Here is a 19,109-nt window from a genome sequence, read left to right on the forward strand (position 1 = left end):
TGGTGTTTGTGGCGTGCGCGGTGAGAAGGAAGTAAGGTGATGTTTGCGTGGGTCGGCAGATTCGCTGGCACTTCTCAACGCGGGAGATGGGCGCCAAGCGAGCCGGAGCGTCGGTGCCTGGCAGGGATCCCTTCAGCTCGCCGCCACGAGCAGTGGTCGGAGCGACAGGGAACGCGTATGCGGGCTGGCACTACTGCCGGAAACGTGCGACGCGGCCAGCCCTGTTGCCCAAAGCAGCAATCGGCTCGCGCACGTTGGTGCGGCGTCAGCCGATGCTAGCGCATCGAGCGGCATCTCCTCGCCCTTGACCTGGCTTTTCCATTCAGCATGCAGCACCTCTCCCTTCTCCATACATCCCTCCCCAGAGCCCCACTCCTCACAGCACCTCTTCACGCCCGTCGGCCTCGCCGGCGCCTGGTGGGCCGTTGGGCTGCCATTGCCCAGTACGGAAATCTGCGGACCACGTGGGCTTGGCCTTAGCTCTTTCCCCGGCCCTCAGCATTTCCACGCCGTTGAATTCAGCCCCAAGAGATGGTGCTGAAGCTCGCCCTTCCGGTGACGCGGCCTCTTGACGCCGAAGGATCTTTTCGCCGTGTGTTTGCACCCACATCCTGGCTTCTTTGTCTATTTTACGGCTTCTCCCGAAACTGTTCGAATTTTCCTCTCTTGCATCGATCAGTTTGAACCCGGTCAATGAGTCAGGTGGCGGTCAGGAAGGAGGGAAAAAGTGCTGTCAAGCACACCGAGTTCGCTGAGAGGATGCCCGTCACTCCTTCCCCCACACCTTCAGCTCGGTCTGGACTCCAGCTCTGCATGGATCTATCTTTAACAGCACAGGCAGAGGAATTTACCGGCTCTGAGCCCGTACCTTTTCCCAAGTAAATACTAGCGGAGCTGCGGTCCGGTAGTAGTGGTCTCTTTTAGCACCACGGGGTTCATGTTGCCTGGACTGCGTAATCGCTCTCTTTTCTTTTATTTTTCTGAACCTGGAAAGGAAGGTAATGGCAAGGACGCTTGGAAAGCGTATAAAGACGACAACGCCGCCGCTATGCACCCAAGTGTGCTCTGGCCTCGCGACCAACATATAAACAAGACATACACAGGGAAGAGAAGGGGGCGCTGGGTGGGTGTGAGGGGGGTCGAAGAAAATTCCTCCATAATAATAGAGTCAATTCACCACTCCCTACGAGCACCCATTAATCCTGACTGGAGAAGGAAAGGCCCAGCTCACCATGCAACCAACCTCCGACGCCCTTTTTTGAGGTCCTCCCCGTATTCAATCTAAGCACCCATCAGACCACTCATCTGCTCATCTAGTAGGCTCTCCCACTTCTGCTCTTTCCAACAGTCTTGAATGTCTGTGAGAACTGAGGGTTGCCGCCTAGGGCCAGCGTGTCGAACCGGTTGATCTCCATAGTGACTTCATCGGTGTAACCGGCGAAGAAGAAGCCCACAATGACGACAAGGTAGGAGAGGATGAGAATCGAGCCCTTGAAATAATTGCTCTTGCCCTCACCATACATGTAGGACAGCAGGAAAACGCATAGAATTACAGTAACCATGTCCCATTGAGGGAAAATTAGGGCTAGCACGTTGGTAAGTATCTGCTCATGTATCTTCTAGACGAGGAAACTTACTGAATGTGTGGCCAAGAACATTTTCCGGGTCGATGAAGCGACCCTCAATTGCGCTGTAGAGCACGAGGGCCGGGATCTGGAGCAGGCAGACCTGAAGCGCGTACGCGGACCCAATCTCCATCGAAAGAGCAATGTTGCCGTTCATGGCGAAGGAAATGGCGTTCTATTACAAGGTTGTTAGTGGAGTTAGCAGCACGATTATGACGGGCGACCATACCAAGAATTCAGTAGTGTTCGGGACGAGAGCGAACAAGGTGATGCCGAGGAATTTTTCATCGATATCCACGTTCTCCAAAACCGCATCGACTGTGTTGACAAGGATTTCAGCAATGATGGCATACGCAATCGTGGCCGTCAGAAGAATAACTGCTGATTTCGTCCGACTCCAGTTAGGCGCGTCGTGTCCGCCGCCGTGACCAGTAGCCGTATGCCCGTCATCAATTTCTTCGCCAGCGGTGCCTGTCCTGTGGAGATTCGGGCGCTCAGAGTGAGTAGATGCAGCAAGGTTAGCTTGCGAGACCCGCCGAGGGTGGTGCTTGGCTGAGGCGTCCCGAGCAGCAACAGCAGCAGCAGTTGCTGCCATTTCGGCGACTTGGCGAACCAGTTGGTTATTCTCATCTTCCGACATGCCGTGGATGTTGAGGCTGCGCTGACTGCGGCCATCGTGGTGATGGTCATCCCCATCCTGCGGTGGTATGATGTGCGGTATGTATGAGTCCGTACTGTGTGAAGACTTTGCTCGCTCTGCAATCTCCCCGCTGGGAGATAGGCCGGCTTGCTTAAGAGACTGGCCCAGAATGCGCTTGTACAAGGCTGACTCGCGAATGTTCTGATCAGATTTGCTGAGCGTGCCGTAAGAAGGAACCTGATCGCCACCACCAGCAGCACCACCGGGAAGTTGCTGAGAGTGTAGTTGGCCGGAACCAGCGAGATGGGTGGCTGCCATGTCCATCTTTTCCACCTTCTTCTCATCCACTTCAGAGCTCCAGATCACGGCGGCGTGGGTGCGGAGCGTGAAGAGGAGGCCAATGGCATAAGAAAGGAAGAGGGTAATCGAGGCAAACCAGACAAAGGGCCGGACAGCTTGTAAGTAGAAACGGTCGTGGACAGCAGGAGATTGGTCGAAGTAGCATCGACGGCAGTCGCGTTCATTCTCCAATGTCGACCCTCCATGTCGGCAATCGCGGCAGTTGAGTTCGTGCTAATTCTGATCAGTCCGAATCGTAAGCCAAAGCAGGGCGGAACACTTACACTTCCGTAGATCTGGTAGAACAGCGTCGGACCAAACACACCGATGACAGCAAACAAAAGCATAGTTGACGTGACACCTGCGGACTTGACATTGAAACGCTGCGTCTTCCGCTTCAAAGCGCCAAAGCACATGGAAAGACCAGGGAGGAAAAGAACACCCGCAAAAATGCTGCCGATGATACTGCCTTCCACAAGCTGTGCTTTGCCTTCTTTGAGCGCAACGCAATAGAGGAAGACCTCCACAACCGTCGAGAAGAATGCGTTGATGGTTGCACCAACTCCCATGGACGACTGGGCCGAAATGGATGCAACGGCCTGGCCGATAAAATATGCCAGTGGAATGATGGAGAACAGAGCAAGGGTGAAGAGCAAGAACTGGTTCGTCAGGGCGATCTCCAGGCCCAGAGCCTCGTCAAGGACAAAGTAATCGAAGATGACGAAAGCGACGACACCGAGAAGGTTGATGAGGAAAATGTTGGTTCCATCGATAGTGTACTTCCAGTACTTGATACCCACCGCCCTGTACGTGCAGAGCAGGATGGATGAAGCCGGCTCGTCCGCCCGGCGGATATCGTTGATATCAGAGTGGAATGATAGAGCCAGTGGGTGCCGCCGCAGATGGTCAAACAAGAGATATGTCACTCTGCCCATTGGAATCGTGAAGACCAGAAGCCAACAAATGCCGGAGACCAGGAAAAGAGAAGGTGTCAGAAGACCGTAAAAGACGAGGAAGAAGACGACTCTGCCCACGGTCCATTTCCCTCGGCCGAAGAGTCTCCGTTTGGTGTTTACGCCATGGCCAGAATCTGCGTTGCTCCCCCGACTGGGGCGGCCCAGAAGGCTTTGGGTCTCATCGGAAGAATCGATGCTGTTGCGGTGCCGTCCAACCAAGCCCCGGTTAGACGAAGGTCCAAAGAAAAGGCGACCCTCCTCAATATCCCCGCTCTGCCACTGCTCGTACTCACTGATACTGCGGCCTTCTCCCTCGTCTTCTTCCAGGTATGCCTCCTCTTGTATGAACTTGACAAACTTGCCAAATGGGTAGAAGAGATACTTGGCGAGACCCCAGAAGGTTCTGCCGTATGCCATAGATCCATCAGCGCAGCCAAGCAAGAAGCAGATCAACGCACCCGCGGCCGCAATTGCGGCAAGCCACCAGCCGAAGACGAGGGTCCAGAGGAAGTTGAATAGAACAAGCCATGGGCTGACGAAGCCTCCAGGAGTCGAGTGGATATCTCCTTCTGCCGTCTTTTGAACTGACCGATTCTTCTTATACAAAGCGGGCTTCCAGATCCTAATACCAAAGGGATGGGTCTCGTTGATGGCCTCCTGCCTGTCCTTCAAAGTGAAGCTCTCGGCATCGCTAAGATCGGCATCGTCGTCGCCATGGTCAAGCTCGACGTCCTCTTCTTCCTCGTCGGCACGGATGGTGTCGTCGCCAGAGGAGCCGGCCGGCTGCAGGTCCCCGGAGGTCCGTAGGTCGGGGATGCTTTCTTGTCCAGCGTCTTCGTCGTCAGTGGAGTCGACCTTCCCAAGAACAGGCGTCTGGGCGGCAGGCCGGCGGCGCAAAGTCGAGGGCACACGGCGCAACGACCCAGTGGTTCTCGCTTGCTTCTGCTGGATCATCTCGTCGACCTCGTCCTCGGCGTCGTCGACGGAGAATTCTTGACCGCGGTGGAGGCGATTGGTAGATGTCGTTCGGCGGCCCATGCCCTTCCGCTGGGGGGGTTTGAGGCCCTGTTGCGGTTGTGATTGCTGTGGCTGCTGCTGCGAGTCCACTGCAGGCCGCGCGCTGCTGGACGACGCTTGAGCGCCTGGAGATAGCGGAGCGTTAGCCTGCATGCCCTTCGTGGTGTGGTACATTTTTTTGGACGGGAGGGATTTTGTCACGTACCGACAGCGGGCGGCGGCGGCGGTTGGGCTCCTCTTGACCTCTGGCCATCTCGATCCGGGGCTCGCGCGCTGCTGGGCCGACTCGCACTGCTGCCCTCCGGGTTAGCCATCCTGGACGACACACGGTCGCTAGAGGCGCCGTCTTGCCTGGATTGGCCGTAATCGTCGGCCATTTCGAGTGGAACGAGACCGTCAGGCGCTGAGGAATGAGGCGAGTAGCCGCCTTTGAGCCTGTTTGTTGTCTGGCTGCTGGGCCGTGCGGGAGCTGGTGCTGGAGATCGCGGGCGGTGGCAGGAAAGGCGGTAAGTTGGTAGCAGGGAACTATTATAGCTTGGAGCAGACCAGAGCTGGCGACATGGGGGCCGGCAGATGACCGTCAATCATGCTGCACACACCGCGCTAGCTGCGCTACGGGTGATACGGGTTGCGCGATCGCGGGCGGCACGGTGATTGCAAGTTCGCCGCCGCGTAGCCGTGCGGCGCACGTGAGGAGCAGTGGGCGGCGGATGCGCGCCTGATGAATGAGCCTCTCTCTGCCTGGCTGCGTCACAGAGATGCTGCCGGGGCCCAAGCGTCGCGTCGGGCGAAGCTGCGTCCGGGCGCGCGGGCGCTGATCCCACGGCGGACTGTCGCCGAGAACGCCGACGCCGCTGAGTGGCCGCGAGCTAGGTTCCATGAGCTTCAACACCAGCTTCCATCACCACCCATCCAACACCAACCCCCGCCATCCGCCCCAGTCGCCGATCCCGTCCCGCCGCATCCGTCCGCACCCACCGGATCCTGCGTATCCCCGTCAGTCGTCCACACGACCACCGTCCCCCGGCCGCCACCGCCATGGCGCTCGACACCTTCTTCCACAACAAGATCGAGAGCATGAAGCTCGAGATCATCCAGGGCCAAGCAAAGCTCCGCCGTCTAGAAGCACAGCGTAATGACTACAACTCGCGCGTGCGGTTACTGCGCGAGGAGCTGGGCCTGCTTCAACAGCCTGGCTCCTACGTCGGCGAGGTCGTCAAGGTGATGGGCACCAAGAAGGTTCTGGTCAAGGTGCACCCGGAGGGCAAATACGGTAAGCAATTGCGATGCCTCGGCTACCGCAACCGCTGACGCTTCCTCGCAGTTGTCGACGTCTCGGATCAGGTTGACATATCCAAACTGACGGCCGGCAAACGTGTCACCCTCCTCAGCGATTCGTACAAGCTGGAGAAGATGCTCCCGTCGTCTGTCGATCCTCTCGTCTCGCTCATGATGGTCGAGAAGGTTCCCGACAGCACGTACGACATGATCGGCGGTCTGGACCAGCAGATCAAGGAAATCAAGGAGGTCATCGAGCTGGGTCTCAAGCATCCCGAGCTGTTTGAGTCCCTTGGTATTGCACAACCGAAGGGCGTCCTGCTGTACGGGCCGCCGGGAACAGGAAAGACGCTGCTTGCTCGTGCAGTGGCACACCACACCGACTGCAAGTTCATCCGAGTGTCTGGCAGCGAGCTGGTGCAGAAGTACATTGGTGAAGGCTCGCGCATGGTGCGCGAGCTGTTCGTCATGGCACGTGAGCATGCGCCATCGATCATCTTCATGGATGAAATCGATAGCATCGGTAGCAGTCGTGTCGAGGGCTCGTCTGGCGGCGACTCGGAGGTGCAACGTACAATGTTGGAGCTGCTCAACCAGCTGGATGGTTTCGAGCCGACCAAGAACATCAAGATCATCATGGCCACCAACCGTCTTGACATTCTGGACCCTGCTCTGCTCCGCCCTGGCCGTATTGACCGTAAGATCGAGTTCCCTCCGCCGACCATCGAGGCCCGCGCCGATATTCTACGCATCCACTCCCGCTCCATGAACCTGACCCGTGGCATCAACTTGACGAAGATCGCTGAGAAGATGAACGGCTGTTCCGGTGCCGAGCTGAAGGGTGTCTGCACCGAAGCCGGTATGTATGCGCTCCGCGAGAGACGTGTGCATGTCACGCAAGAAGACTTTGATTTGGCGACAGCCAAGGTCCTCAACAAGCACGACGATAAGCAGATGAGTTTGTCGAAGCTCTGGAAGTAAGGTGGCCGCAATTTTTGGTAGGCAAGGGAGGACAATGCAGTATGATGACGAGACCGTCGATCTTGCACCTGGCTTGAAAAGCCGTCTTTAGTTGCATGCTCTCGGAGGCTATGGAAGGCGTATGTGGACCCAGGGAAGTAAGCAAGTCATTAGAAAACACAACTTTCATGTAATACCATCTATCGTGAAACGTTTCGCCAGAAGCACGCACAAAGCGAACGATACGAGAGGGATCGAACTAAGAATCGACGAATTGGCGTTCAACACAGCTGTGCCAACGCTTTAATTCCTTGTAGTGACGCGTCATGGTGCATCTCATAATACAATGCCGTTGGATGGAAGGGATGTAAAGATAGCCTCAGTTTGGTCTCGTCCTCTAGTCGAAATGATCACATCGTGATTGTGTTCAGGCTACCTGCAAGTCTTTTATAGATCTGGCTGTTGCTTGCCTGATACCTTCTGGAAGCTTGCCTGCTGCTGCGCGACTTGATTTTCCAGTCCTCCTTTTACCCCGCAAGGCGTACAGCGCGTCCTTGTTTCTTCTACGACGTGTCTCATGAAGAATACCGCCCGAACACAGATGACGACACACCGCTTCAAGCTTCAGCGGATGCCATCCGTGCGTGCCCTTATTCGTATTGCCCGTGCCCCTTCCTTTCAACTATGTAGGGCCCTTTTTATTTTTTTTGGTGGCTCCACTCTCCGCCATCGCGATTCGACGCGTTGTTTCGGCGCTTCCGTGCAGAAGGCCTTAACCTCCTTTTTCTTCTCTCCCCTTCTCTTTCCGTTTCCCATACATAGCCTGTCAGTGTGGTATGCAATTTTGAGAATCCTTTCCTCTTCGCCAGAACTCTGGATTGCAAAAGAACTTCACCATTTTAAGCTTGAATTATTATATCCTACCTACTGAAGATTACATTCGGGTGTTCATGTGAAATCCCCAAAGTCCAGATTTGTATCCAGATTCCTGTTTCAATTGCCCGTGTAGGAAGGCTCTTGCGACGCAATATAAGTTTCGACTCTAAATCATCCAATCCACCTTACTCGGGTTACGCCCCACATTCTCAGTTCGAGATGCACAATGACACAATGATGCACGCGCATGACCGATGTGAGTTTTTAGGATGCGCTATTAAGTTGTATTGTAGGGTATTGTGCCCACACACCCCACTTTCGCTTCTTGTATCAATACGTTGCATCGAACCGGCATACAATACTGTGGGGCAGAAGATCTTGCCCGGGATGTCCCCTCCTTTCTCGTGTCCTTCGATACAAGTGACCTTGGTGGAAAACCAAAACTATGAATTAAATCTATCAAATCAGTGTTAACAGACGACATCCTGTGCAGCAATACCTTACGTTCTTACATCCTGACGGTGGATTAGTCCTTTCCGTTTGTTATCTGCTGGTCGTTGGTGGCTTGGCAGCGTATATCTTCTACGCTGCCTGCAGGAATTCTCTGAACCATCCTGTGCACCTTCTTCACGTCCTCCACCTGATTCTTTTGATTTTGATACATACCAAATGGACACGTTGGAGGCGGGGAAATAGTTGTCAACTGAACAGGCAGATCTCACTTCCTATGGGGCTATTCCAAACGAGACACATCTAAGACATAAGCCTTAAAACTGTTTTTAAGCAGAAACCCTAAAAAAACGAACCCGAAACTTTGAGAGTACTTCTTGCGCTAACTTAAACTCACCGCCCTTCGCCCGTCCCTGTCCAGTTGTGGCAGTGCAGTATCTGAAGCGAAGAAGTAGAGCGAGAAGCTAACCTTGCACGAGCTTCCACGCCCGCAATGCCGAGTACCTCGAAAAGATCTTGAAGCAAGTAGATAATTGCAACTCCGTCCATGACTTGAAGCTTTGCTTTGGAGTTTACTGCCAGGTCGCTCTGATCTGAAAGCTACACAATACATACATGTGGCTGGACATGTCGGTTCTCCATATCGGATGTTCCGCGTCTGGTTTCCTTCGAGGGAACGCCGTCTTACATTTTGACATTCATTTCCTTCACTTCCCAATATGTCTCGTGTTCTTCTCTCCTTGCGTCACAGTCTTCACTAAACTTCCACCTGAGTGGGCCGCGGTCTGTCCACGCCCATAGACTATCTTCGCCATTGAACGCCAGGGCCAACACTACGCCCTGAGATGGCAATTCAACTGGTTGGAGACTCACAATTTGGCAGCCCTCCGGGGAATCTTGTTCAGGTGAGACTTTACGTTCATCGAGCTCACGGCGAGGATAGCATGAGTAATAGTCCCAACCACAACGATCAATCCACGGCCATTCATCCAGATCCAGGCCATCATCATTGGAGAACGTAGAGGCGGATGTGTCTGCGGAAGAAGCTGTAGTTGTGCTTGAAACCGATGAAGCGCTGCGGTGTCTTGTGACCGGAGTGCTTGCATCTGATTCCGAGTTGTCGCTCGACGAGCCTGTATCTTCGACATGAGCGCGGTCGACCAGATCAACGGTCGAGTTGCCGACGTTGGGGTCTGCGTTGCGATGGGAGCTTGTATAGCCACTCAGGGTCGTCAAGCATCCGTTAGAATGTGTTTTGCGTTCGAAAAAGGCATCAGGATGAACGACCCAGACTTGGACGCGCTTCCATGTGGCAATAGCAATGTGACGTTTGCGGGGCGAGACTGCCATGATTAGACCTAGCGAAGAGCTCCTGCTTGCGCCGATGTCAAGGCCACCAAGTTCAGCAACCGCGAAATGGTCCAGGCTAGAGTATCGTTGAAGTGGGTTGTAATGTTGACACCCGTCCGGAAAATGTACGCCCTTGATGATATAAGCGCCTGGAGAGCACGAATCGTCTTGTATATGCAGCTGGAGAACGCTGTTGAGACAGTATTCTTCGCCAGTAGGGTCCTTGAGCCTATGCTTGTGATGAACAGCCAGCGGGAAGCCGAAGGACGGGCCAGTGAAGGGTCTCGGTATGAAAGAAAAGCGTGGGTGAGACATCTGGATCGAGGTCACGGTGCCGTAGTCGTCCACTTCGCACTGTGGAGTTGGTATCCCAGGATTGAAGAACCACACCCTGCGTTTGATGATCTGAATCTCACACGGTGTAGGAGTGCCGTTCACATTACAGCTTGTGTCATAAGCTCTGGTAGGCGGAAGGGGGTCTGAAATGAGACATTAAAATTTGGGCATGGCCTAGGAAGTAGGCGGGAGGTCTCGAGGGTATGGTTTAGTAACATACCGTAATACCTGTCCGGGCGTCGTTGGATCAGTTGAACCTGATACCGAGAGCCCGAGTTGGCATCATAACAGATTATTGCAGAGCCATCGTCCGCCACTGCCATAGCCCTTGGCTCAAGGACACCTCCTGTGAGGATGTCGCGCACTTCCTCAATAGTTGCGTCAAACGAGCTGGTGAATGTCCAGGTCACAAGTTTCAGAATCTCTGCGGACCGTTTAGCGGCAGCTTCGACGAATGGCCCGCGCCTGTCTCCTTTCAGGCGGTAACGATAAAGCACAGCGAGCCGGTCCACACATTGGCACGTTGCGGAGCGGTCATGCGAGTCGTAGAAGGCCATCTTGAGCACCTCGAATTGAATATCTTCCTCAGGTCCAAGGTCCAGAGCTGTAGGCGACAGAATACACTTGAGGATTGGGAACTGAGACTTGATGCTGAATACACCGATCGCAGCGTCTTTGGGGTGGACTGTTGTCATCAGCAAGTGGTCTGTCTTGCAGCTACAGTTCATGAAGGCGCCATATTTCAGGGATTCTGAGAGAGCAAAACGCGAAACGTCGGCAAGAGCCTCGACTCCATGCAACAGATTCTTCACGGTACGGCGCCTGAAGGCCTTGTGGAGCTTCTTCGCGTCGCTACCGCAGAGTCTGTCGTTGATGCCAGGGACCTTTTCCAATTGATGCTTGAGTGAGAGTGTGCCGAGAGCAGCAGACCGCAGGGCCTTGCAGACGCGAGTGACCTGGGAAAAGCTGCCTGGATCGAGGTAGTATATGACCTCGAGCAGGAGCTCGTTTGGCAGGTCAAGCAGCATGCTGGACTCGGGAAGTGGGTTTTGGGCCATGAATGTCCTCAGAAAACCTAGTCAAGCCTAACAAGTCAGCTGCGGGGCGGCAGACGAAACAATTATTCAGAAGGCCATCACAAAACGATGGGTTGGTCGGTCAAACGTCCGGGAGACGGCCGCAGGGCTATAGGGCCGAAGCCTCGATCCAGGACTAGGCTAGCTGGCGGCCGTTGCTTGGCTGCACGTAAGCGGATCCTGTGCACGCCTCGCGCTCATGTCGAGAGACATGCGCTGGCTTGAACCCTGACGTGTCTTGGAGGGTTGGAGGGCTGCATGCAAACAAGGACAATACGAGCGAGGGACACTCACGATGGGAGAAGAGTCCGGCAGCTCCGCCGACGGGCGCGTCACGGGTGGGCCGGCGGGCAAGAGGGCTAGGGCGTGTGGGCAGCGGCGCGGTGTGGTCAACAAAGAGGAGCACAGGCGAGGCGACGTCAGAGCGCGTGACTCGCGGCGAGGCCAGGCGCGCACCGCACGCGATCGACGGTATTTTCGCGGAGAGAGGGGTGGCGCAGGCGTGGCTTTGCGATCTGGTCGGGATGGAAGCGGTGGGCGCGGGCGGCCGGGCAATTGGCTGCCCGGCAGCCAGCCTTGCGAAGCGAAAAAGGGTCCAGAGTTGAGCCCCAGGGGGCACACGACCAGCTTGGCGATCCGCAGCCCACCGCATCCTCGCCCAAAGGCTCGCGGGCGTGGCAGTTGCGCCATCTGCCGGGCTGTTGGGGCAAGGCGCGGACCCTGGGCGGCGCGCATGGCATTCGCAGCGGTGGCATGGCGAAAAGCGCAGAAATCAGGTTTGCATCATGGCCGTGGACCGAGCGCGCGCGGGCCAAATTGCCGGTGCAGAGGTCGAGAACGCGGCACGACTCGCTCGTGGGCGGAGACGTCTGGCGCTGATTTGCGCAGCCCCCACCCGATATTTGAATTTGCTGCAGTGGTGCGAGGGACAAAGGCAGCCGCGCAGCAGGGCGGGTGTTTGAGGATGGAGGCTAGAACGCGGCAGCCCACGCGCCGTTCGCGGAGATAGGGCAGCAGCCTCTGCCAGTATATTGGGGCGCCGGCGCCGCCGTGAGAGTGTGACCGATCTGCCTCTCTGTGCGTTGATCCGACAGGGCCAGGGGCGCCTAAGGATTTCTCACGTTGTTTGGCGCCTTCACTACCCTGCGTCAAGCTCGCGGCCTCCCTCACCCTCCTCTCCCACCAGCGCACGCAGCCCGACTCGCTCCACTTCCAACGCATCACTGCCCGTCCCCGCTGTCCTGAGCGCCGCCAGAATCTTCCATCCCGCCCCTCGGTGTTGTGTGTTTCAAAGTGGCCTGCTCCGCCGCCCGAGTCAGCGAGGCGTTTGCCGCGATGATGTAATGCGTGGCTCGTCCTCCATCCTCGCCGTCCTCCCTTCCACGTCTGCAACCTCACGCGCGCAACCCTCGCCTTAAGACCGCTATGACCGCTGTGCCCGCCATCGCCCGCGTTTGATGCCCACCACCAAGCGCCATCTCCTATCGCGGCTGTGCATTCTCCACCAGCATGACCACCAGCGCCGCCACCCCGTCGCACACTCCCTGTGCCTGGGAGCACCATCCGCATTCCCAGCAGAGGCCTGCTCCCTCCCGGGCCACCACCTCCAGGACGCCCGCCTCAGTCGGCCAGCCGCTGCCGCCCGCCCTGCGCCCTAATGATGCCCGCTCGCCCATTGCCCAGGACGCCCGCACTCCCAGCCCCAATTACTTTGGCCTTGCATTCGACTCGACCGCCGACATCTTCTCCTCCAGTGGCGCCCGCCACGCCAAGGCAAACTGGAGCCCCCCAAATTCCAATGTGCGCTCTGCCGCTGCCGCCTCACCCCGCGTGATACCCGTCGATCAAAATCCCGAGTTCGAAGCATTCCGCCGCCAGTCCGAAGAGGGCAGAAAGTTCAGTCTCGGCGGCGGTTTGTCGCAGTTCACCTTTGCCAAAGCCCCGATGAGCCTTTCTAGCCCGCCCTCCGCCCGCTCGACCGGCCATGTCGACTCTCCCACCACCCATCAAAACGGCACCCCCGTCTCTCCTCGGAGCAGCGACTCCAGCGGGTCTTTTCTGATTCCCGAGAAGCCACGGTCTCCCAAGCGTATGCTGTCGTCTGATTCATCCGGCTTCTCCAATCGCCCACGCCGGCTGTCGCCCGGAAGCTACCCCGAGTCTTCGGACAGCGACCAGGCCCCAAAGTTCGCCGATGGTGCGCTCGACAGACATTCAATGTTGCCATCCAAAATGCCCGTGAATGCATCGATACACACCCGCGCCGAGACATTACCAACGAACCTCGACAATGAAAGCGCCGTGCCCAAACAGGGCCCAGTCATGGTAACTCCGCAGCACATCGTCACCCTCCTGGAATCTTCGGAAGAGGAAATGCTCCTTCTCGACCTCCGCGTTTCCACGCAGTATGCGCTCTCCAGGATACGCGGCGCTCTGAATCTCTGCATCCCCACCACTCTCCTGAAAAGGGCGTCCTTCAACGTGCAAAAACTGGCAGAGACGTTCAGCGACGAGGGCCAACGCAAGAAGTTCGAGAACTGGGGAAGATGCAGGTACATTGTCGTCTACGACGCAGACTCGTCGCAGTTGAAGGATGCCACGAGCTGTGTCAACACTCTCAAGAAGTTTTCTAATGAGGGCTGGAACGGCCCCTCATACATAATACGCGGCGGCCTCAATGAATTCTCAAGCAAGTTCCCATCTTTCGTATCGAGGGGCACCGGCTCAACAACAAACAATGCGAGCAAAAAGCCGAGTTTGAAGCTGGACAATATGCCAGGACCGGCCCCTGTTGTGGGTGGCTGCCCTATGCCTGCAACACAAAACGCAGCAAACCCCTTCTTCGGCAACATTCGGCAAAATATGGACCTAATCGGCGGTGTCGGTCAGATGCCTGTAAAGCGACCGCAAAGAATGAACAACAATACTGAGCGAGAGCTGCCTGGATGGCTGAAGCACGCCGCCGATCAGAAGGATAAGGGGGCCTCCGTCTCGGACAAATTCCTGCAAATCGAAAAGCGTGAGCAGAAACGGATGCAGGAAGCCTTGTCAGGAAAAGTCGTTTACGGCGAACCTGGGCCAGAGGCACCGAAGAGCGTTCGGATTGCAGGTATCGAGAAGGGAACCAAGAACCGATATAACAACATCTGGCCTTTCGAGCACACCCGCGTTAAGTTGGAGGGCGTTCCATCCGAAGGCTGCGATTATGTTAACGCGAATTATGTCCACCCACCGTGGTCTAACAAGCGGTATATTGCAACGCAGGGACCGATACCAGTGACGTTCGCCGACTTCTGGAGTGTCATCTGGCAGCAAGACGTTCGTGTAATCGTCATGTTGACAGCCGAGAAAGAGGGCGGTCAAATTAAAGCGCATAACTACTGGGACGCTCAACAGTATGGGCCTTACAGATTAAACTTCCACACCGAGCATCGCGCATCTCTGGAGCCCGGGGCCATCAGGCGCCACCATGCGAGGAGTAGCGCAGATAACCGTTCTTCAGAAGGATTGGGAGGCTCTTCACGGGGATCAGGAGTGTCTTCGCAGTCCCAGGACTACTTCCCTTCGCCTGACAGCCAAACCTCACCTAATTCCGACCAGCCCTATGTCATAGTTCGCAAGTTCACCTTGTCGAACACCGAACTCCCCTTCGCAAGGATGCGCGAGATCACACAACTTCAATACTCTAATTGGCCTGATTTCGGAGCGCCGGCACACCCTGCCCATCTTCTCGGTCTTGTGGAGCAATGTGACGCTGTTGTCCGGCAGACGCAGGGTGGCTCGGTCGATGATCCCGACCCGCCGAGCAAACACCCGGTGCTTGTTCACTGCAGTGCTGGCTGCGGTCGCACGGGCACTTTCTGCACGGTTGACAGTGTTATTGACATGCTCAAGCGGCAGAGGAGTTCGCGGTCGCGACGCCAGGCATCCCCAATGGACCTGGACAAGACGTCGACGACAAAGGGCAAGGACAACCCGTTTTTCCAAGCCCAGGACGAAGCGACAAACGAGGGGCTCGACGGTCCATGGGTCGACCGAGACGACATTGATCTGATCGAGAAGACGGTCGAGACCTTCAGGCACCAGAGACTTAGCATGGTGCAAAGCCTACGCCAGTTTGTCCTTTGTTACGAGAGTGTGCTGGAGTGGTTGGTTGAGCAGCACCAGGACTGAGGCGAACGAAGGGGCAGCTCCGACCAGGCTTATTTTCTAAGCAGAGACATGGAGAAAGTCAGTTCTGCGACACTTTTCCGTCAGACGTGGCGTTTAGAGACGGAGGTAGGCGCCGACCTTGACGAATCGTATTATTACATGGACGAGTTCTGGACATAGCAGCATCCATGGTGCACTGGCGTTTTTCGTATTCCAAGAAACAGTTATCTTCTCTCTGGCGTTGGTACCATTCTTCTCCATGCTTCGGCATCGACTGAGGCAACAGCGTGGGCTTGCATACGGACTGACTGTACATAAAGGGCACATGCAAGCGCTGCCGACTTCGATTCGGGGGGTGTTGATATTATTGGAAGAAAAGACGGCATTATTGGCTTCGGGACTGGCAAACAAAGCTTTGGGGCAGCGGGCGCAGGGATCGGCGGCAACATGAGAGGGATGGAGCCCACATAGCAATGGATCCGTTGTTTTGAGAAGAAATTTGGAGGGATGCTGCAGGTGAGGTGTGACGTTGTCAGCGGGCGTGCGCGGTGCCCCTGACCAGACGCGGCTTCCCCTCACGATGACTGTGCCTGGTGGCGCGTGACACCGCGTCGCATTGGCGTTTCCAGCTCGCTCCCTTGCCTAGGCAGCACATGCTTCCGCGTCCTGGCGGGACGCGTCGGCCGGACGCGTCTTGCCGCTTGCCATTTTCACCAGCCTTCGCATGTCGTCTTATCGCGAGGCTGGGGCTGTACGTCATTCCTGCCAATGGCGACGACATGATCCTCGCACCCCTGCTGCCGGCGTGTGCTGGTACCACACGAATAGGCAAACGCCTGCCAGCCCTATACAATTTCCGTCCAATTGCAGGCGGTGGCTCATGACGACCTGCTTGGCAGCAACAGCCCGCCAGCGCTTATTTATGCCTGCCTCGCCCCCGGGCCCCGTCGCTCTCCTCTTCACGTCTTCACCCGCAGCCTCAACGCTCCTCAACGTCCGCTGGATCTCCCCGATCTTGGCAGAGCGAACTTCCTGCTTTCCGTCCGAAGTCCTCGCTTCTGGAGCTTGCCAACATTGCCAACCACGGCTGCGCGAGCCTGTCCCGACGGCGGTGTGAAGCGTCAAACTAACTTTCCACGCTCTTTTCGATTGTCTGTCGCTCCGTTTGTTTCTGCTCCAAAGTCGACTGTCGCTCGTTTCAAGCGTTCTTTCTGTTCGGCGTGTCCCAACATGTTCAAACGGTCGTTTACTTCCTCTTCTTCTTCCAAGGGGACGAAGGACCGCGTGGGCAAGATCAGCAAGCAGCAGCCGAAGAGATCGTTTCGCGAGGAGACCAAGCAGAAGATACTCCAGAATCTGGAGAGCCCGACGTCGGTGGGCAGGTGCGTAGCCCCCCGTCCTTCGCTGCCCGACGTGCCTGAGTACTGACTCGTTCGCCACCAGCGGTTCGCCCAAGCTCACAAGCGCCATCATCACCATGGTGATCGGCCGCGACCAGCGGCTCTTTGCTGCGCACGAGGACGTACTGTGCCACTCGCCGTTCTTCCACGCGGCGTTGCAGGGCCAGTTTCTCGATGCGTCGCCCAACAAGCGTATCGTTCTGCCCGATGAGGAGCCCGAGATCTTCTCGTGCGTGCTCGAGTACCTGTACAAGGGAGACTACACGCCCCGCCTGCTCCACGACAAGCGGCGCGGCTCCTGGATGCTCGAGGGCGCCGAGGTGGTCCCCTCAACCCAGACAACACCGGACCTGAACAATCCACAAAACAACGGCGGCCGAGGTGGAGGAAATACCGAAGCGATGCAGCAGGGCGCCAGCAACAGCATGGCGACCATATTCCACGCGGGCGAAGGGGCCGTGCTCCTGCGGGACACGGTCGTGTACTGCGCGGCTGAGAGGTACGGGCTGGCAGAGCTCAAGCGGCTGGCACTGCGGAAGCAGGGTCTGCAGGCGGGCATCGACGTCGGCACCGTGCTGCGCTCGGCTCGCTACGCTTACGCCCACACGCCCGACACGGACTCGCGGTTGCGCGCCCACTACCTGGCGCTGATCATCCGCAGCCGCCGCACTTTCAAGCGCAGCGGCACTATGCAGCAGGAGATGGAGATGGGTGGCAAGATGTTCTTCGACCTCTTCGTCGCCATGTGCAACCACATCGATGACATCGTCGAGATTGGCAACGCCCAATCGCCCAAGTCGATCATCTGAGGTGTGGCTGGAAACTGCATGTCGGCGGCCAACCCAGGTCGTGCGGACATGGATTTGAAGAAAACCTTTTGACTCCCAAAGATTGCTAATTCCCTCTGCTCGGGATGGGGCCCGACATATCATTGTCCAGATTGATCAAGCCGCAGGTAGTGTTCCGCCGGATGAGGAGGGTCGCCATCTCCCCCCGGGCCGAGTAACTCACCTGTCGACCCCCCGAGTAAGGCCAAGGTTTCGGGACGGAGAATTGGAGTTCAGGTTGACAACCCGAGTTTTTGATCGTTTCACTCCCCTCCAAACAAAGATTGTCACAACATGAGGCAACACGGACTCTTTTCGCCTCCCCACCCAAATCCCCATAGTCGATGTTTTGCGTCACCACTCCAGAAAGAAAAGGGGAAGTACCGAGGAGGAAAAAAAATTACACCTCGATCGTGCGTCTGCGACCCACCGCCATGGACTGGCTTTCGTTTGTATTTTCTTTTTTCTACTCTTCTCCCCGTTCTTCTGCGTGTGTGCGTGCGTCTTTGGAAAAGACCTCGCTGTGACTTGCTTTTAGCCGAATCTCCCATCATCCTGTTATGAGGTGGCTTGCGAATACAACGAATTGGGACGTGCATCATGATCTCGGGGCGCGAAAGGGGACTGTGTTCATTAGTAGTGTCTTTTGATCCTTGCCATGTCCCTCATGACGCTGGTTCCGGGCTTTCTTTTGTGCGATGGATGCCGGTCTCATCTGCGTTTGGTTAATGTGTAGGCGGCACGCAGAATGGTCCATTCAAAAAGTGCGAGGTGGATCTAGTTACTGTAGCTTAGGCAGTTCGCTCCAATAGAACAACCTCGGTCGCCGCATTAAAATGGTTTCCAATGCTAGCACTGTGACCTTTGGAGTGGTGTGGAAGGGCTCTGCCGAGAACTCATTATACATGAGATAAAAGCGTCAATAAATTATGCTATTGACGCTGCAAGTGCAAGTCGGCGGTAGCAGTAGGAAGGTCATTAGCTACAAGAGGCCGAACACCCCTCTAATTCGTTTATTTAGCACCATGCTGGACTTATTTGCTTTTTCTGGCGTCAACCACACCATCGTGTGCAAATAACCTGAAAATCTAACACTCTTCCCCCCTTTGAGCAAATTGGATCCCATCATTACAACGCATCAGCGCGCCCGTCTTTACATTATTTAACACAAGTGAAAAGCAAGCGATTGGCCGTACCGTCAGACTCCCCGGCACTATTCTCGAGCAATGAAAAACCCAGCATGCTTAATATTAGACAGGGACAATGTACATGCGGAGGGAAGGGCATCTCTCTCCTCTTGATGTTAGTCCGACAACGCTTCGTCCTTGTACCGCGCTCTGATTGCCTTCCATCCGTCCAGTCGACTTCATACATGCTGTGTGAGTAGAAAAGAATGAGCACGTGCCATGACTTTTTCTGTGGTACAAAGCGAGCGCGCATGTACCGAGAATCCACCACCAACGATACAGCCCGGCCTACCCCTTGGGATGAACAAAGCAAGCGGCGACGGCAAGCAATCCCCCCTTGTCAGCGCAGCTGAAACAGGCCCACAAACATCTGACCATCTTGCAATCCAACTTCCATAAATACATCCCCAATTCTGTTTTCGTGGCTGTCGTCCATGCTACTCCTTCTGATATGGATAAGAATCAATGAAGGTAAATGCCGCCCTAGTGGTGCAACGCGAATAATTTCCCTTCGAAACTACAGAAAACGACACCAATAGGGCCTCCCTGTTAAGCGGAAGCCCAGGAAAAAGAAAGTAAGAAACGGACCCTGCGGCTATGGCGCGAGGACAAATCAAAAAACTCCAAATTTCTTTCCCAA

At 56.0% G+C, this 19,109-nt stretch overlaps 5 protein-coding genes across 5 annotated transcripts; 3 read left to right on the forward strand and 2 right to left on the reverse strand.

Annotated features, from left to right (window-relative positions):
• Positions 1–1,313: 1,313 nt before the first annotated feature.
• On the reverse strand, positions 1,314–4,954 carry LTHEOB_396 (Sodium/calcium exchanger membrane region; the record flags this gene model as incomplete). The annotated part of the gene is made up of 5 exons (XM_035512940.1): positions 1,314–1,585; positions 1,638–1,800; positions 1,855–2,838; positions 2,889–4,702; positions 4,783–4,954. The coding sequence occupies 5 exons, from the start codon at positions 4,952–4,954 to the stop codon at positions 1,314–1,316; spliced, it is 3,405 nt and encodes a 1,134-aa protein (XP_035372398.1).
• A 661-nt stretch (positions 4,955–5,615) lies between these two features.
• LTHEOB_397 (26s protease regulatory subunit 8) lies at positions 5,616–6,836 on the forward strand (the record flags this gene model as incomplete). Its single annotated transcript, XM_035512951.1, has 2 exons — positions 5,616–5,850; positions 5,902–6,836. The coding sequence occupies 2 exons, from the start codon at positions 5,616–5,618 to the stop codon at positions 6,834–6,836; spliced, it is 1,170 nt and encodes a 389-aa protein (XP_035372399.1).
• Positions 6,837–8,825: 1,989 nt separating this feature from the next.
• LTHEOB_398 (F-box domain cyclin-containing protein) lies at positions 8,826–10,855 on the reverse strand (the record flags this gene model as incomplete). The annotated part of the gene is made up of 2 exons (XM_035512962.1): positions 8,826–9,970; positions 10,048–10,855. The coding sequence occupies 2 exons, from the start codon at positions 10,853–10,855 to the stop codon at positions 8,826–8,828; spliced, it is 1,953 nt and encodes a 650-aa protein (XP_035372400.1).
• Positions 10,856–12,412: 1,557 nt separating this feature from the next.
• On the forward strand, positions 12,413–15,076 carry LTHEOB_399 (Protein-tyrosine phosphatase receptor/non-receptor type; the record flags this gene model as incomplete). The annotated part of the gene is made up of 1 exon (XM_035512973.1): positions 12,413–15,076. One exon carries the CDS (start codon positions 12,413–12,415, stop codon positions 15,074–15,076), a length of 2,664 nt encoding a protein of 887 aa, XP_035372401.1.
• A 1,209-nt stretch (positions 15,077–16,285) lies between these two features.
• LTHEOB_400 (BTB/POZ domain containing protein) lies at positions 16,286–17,264 on the forward strand (the record flags this gene model as incomplete). The annotated part of the gene is made up of 2 exons (XM_035512986.1): positions 16,286–16,437; positions 16,499–17,264. The coding sequence occupies 2 exons, from the start codon at positions 16,286–16,288 to the stop codon at positions 17,262–17,264; spliced, it is 918 nt and encodes a 305-aa protein (XP_035372402.1).
• Positions 17,265–19,109: the final 1,845 nt, after the last annotated feature.

Source organism: Lasiodiplodia theobromae, assembly GCF_012971845.1.
Source record: "Lasiodiplodia theobromae strain AM2As chromosome Unknown scaffold_1, whole genome shotgun sequence".
Lineage (NCBI taxonomy): Eukaryota > Fungi > Ascomycota > Dothideomycetes > Botryosphaeriales > Botryosphaeriaceae > Lasiodiplodia > Lasiodiplodia theobromae.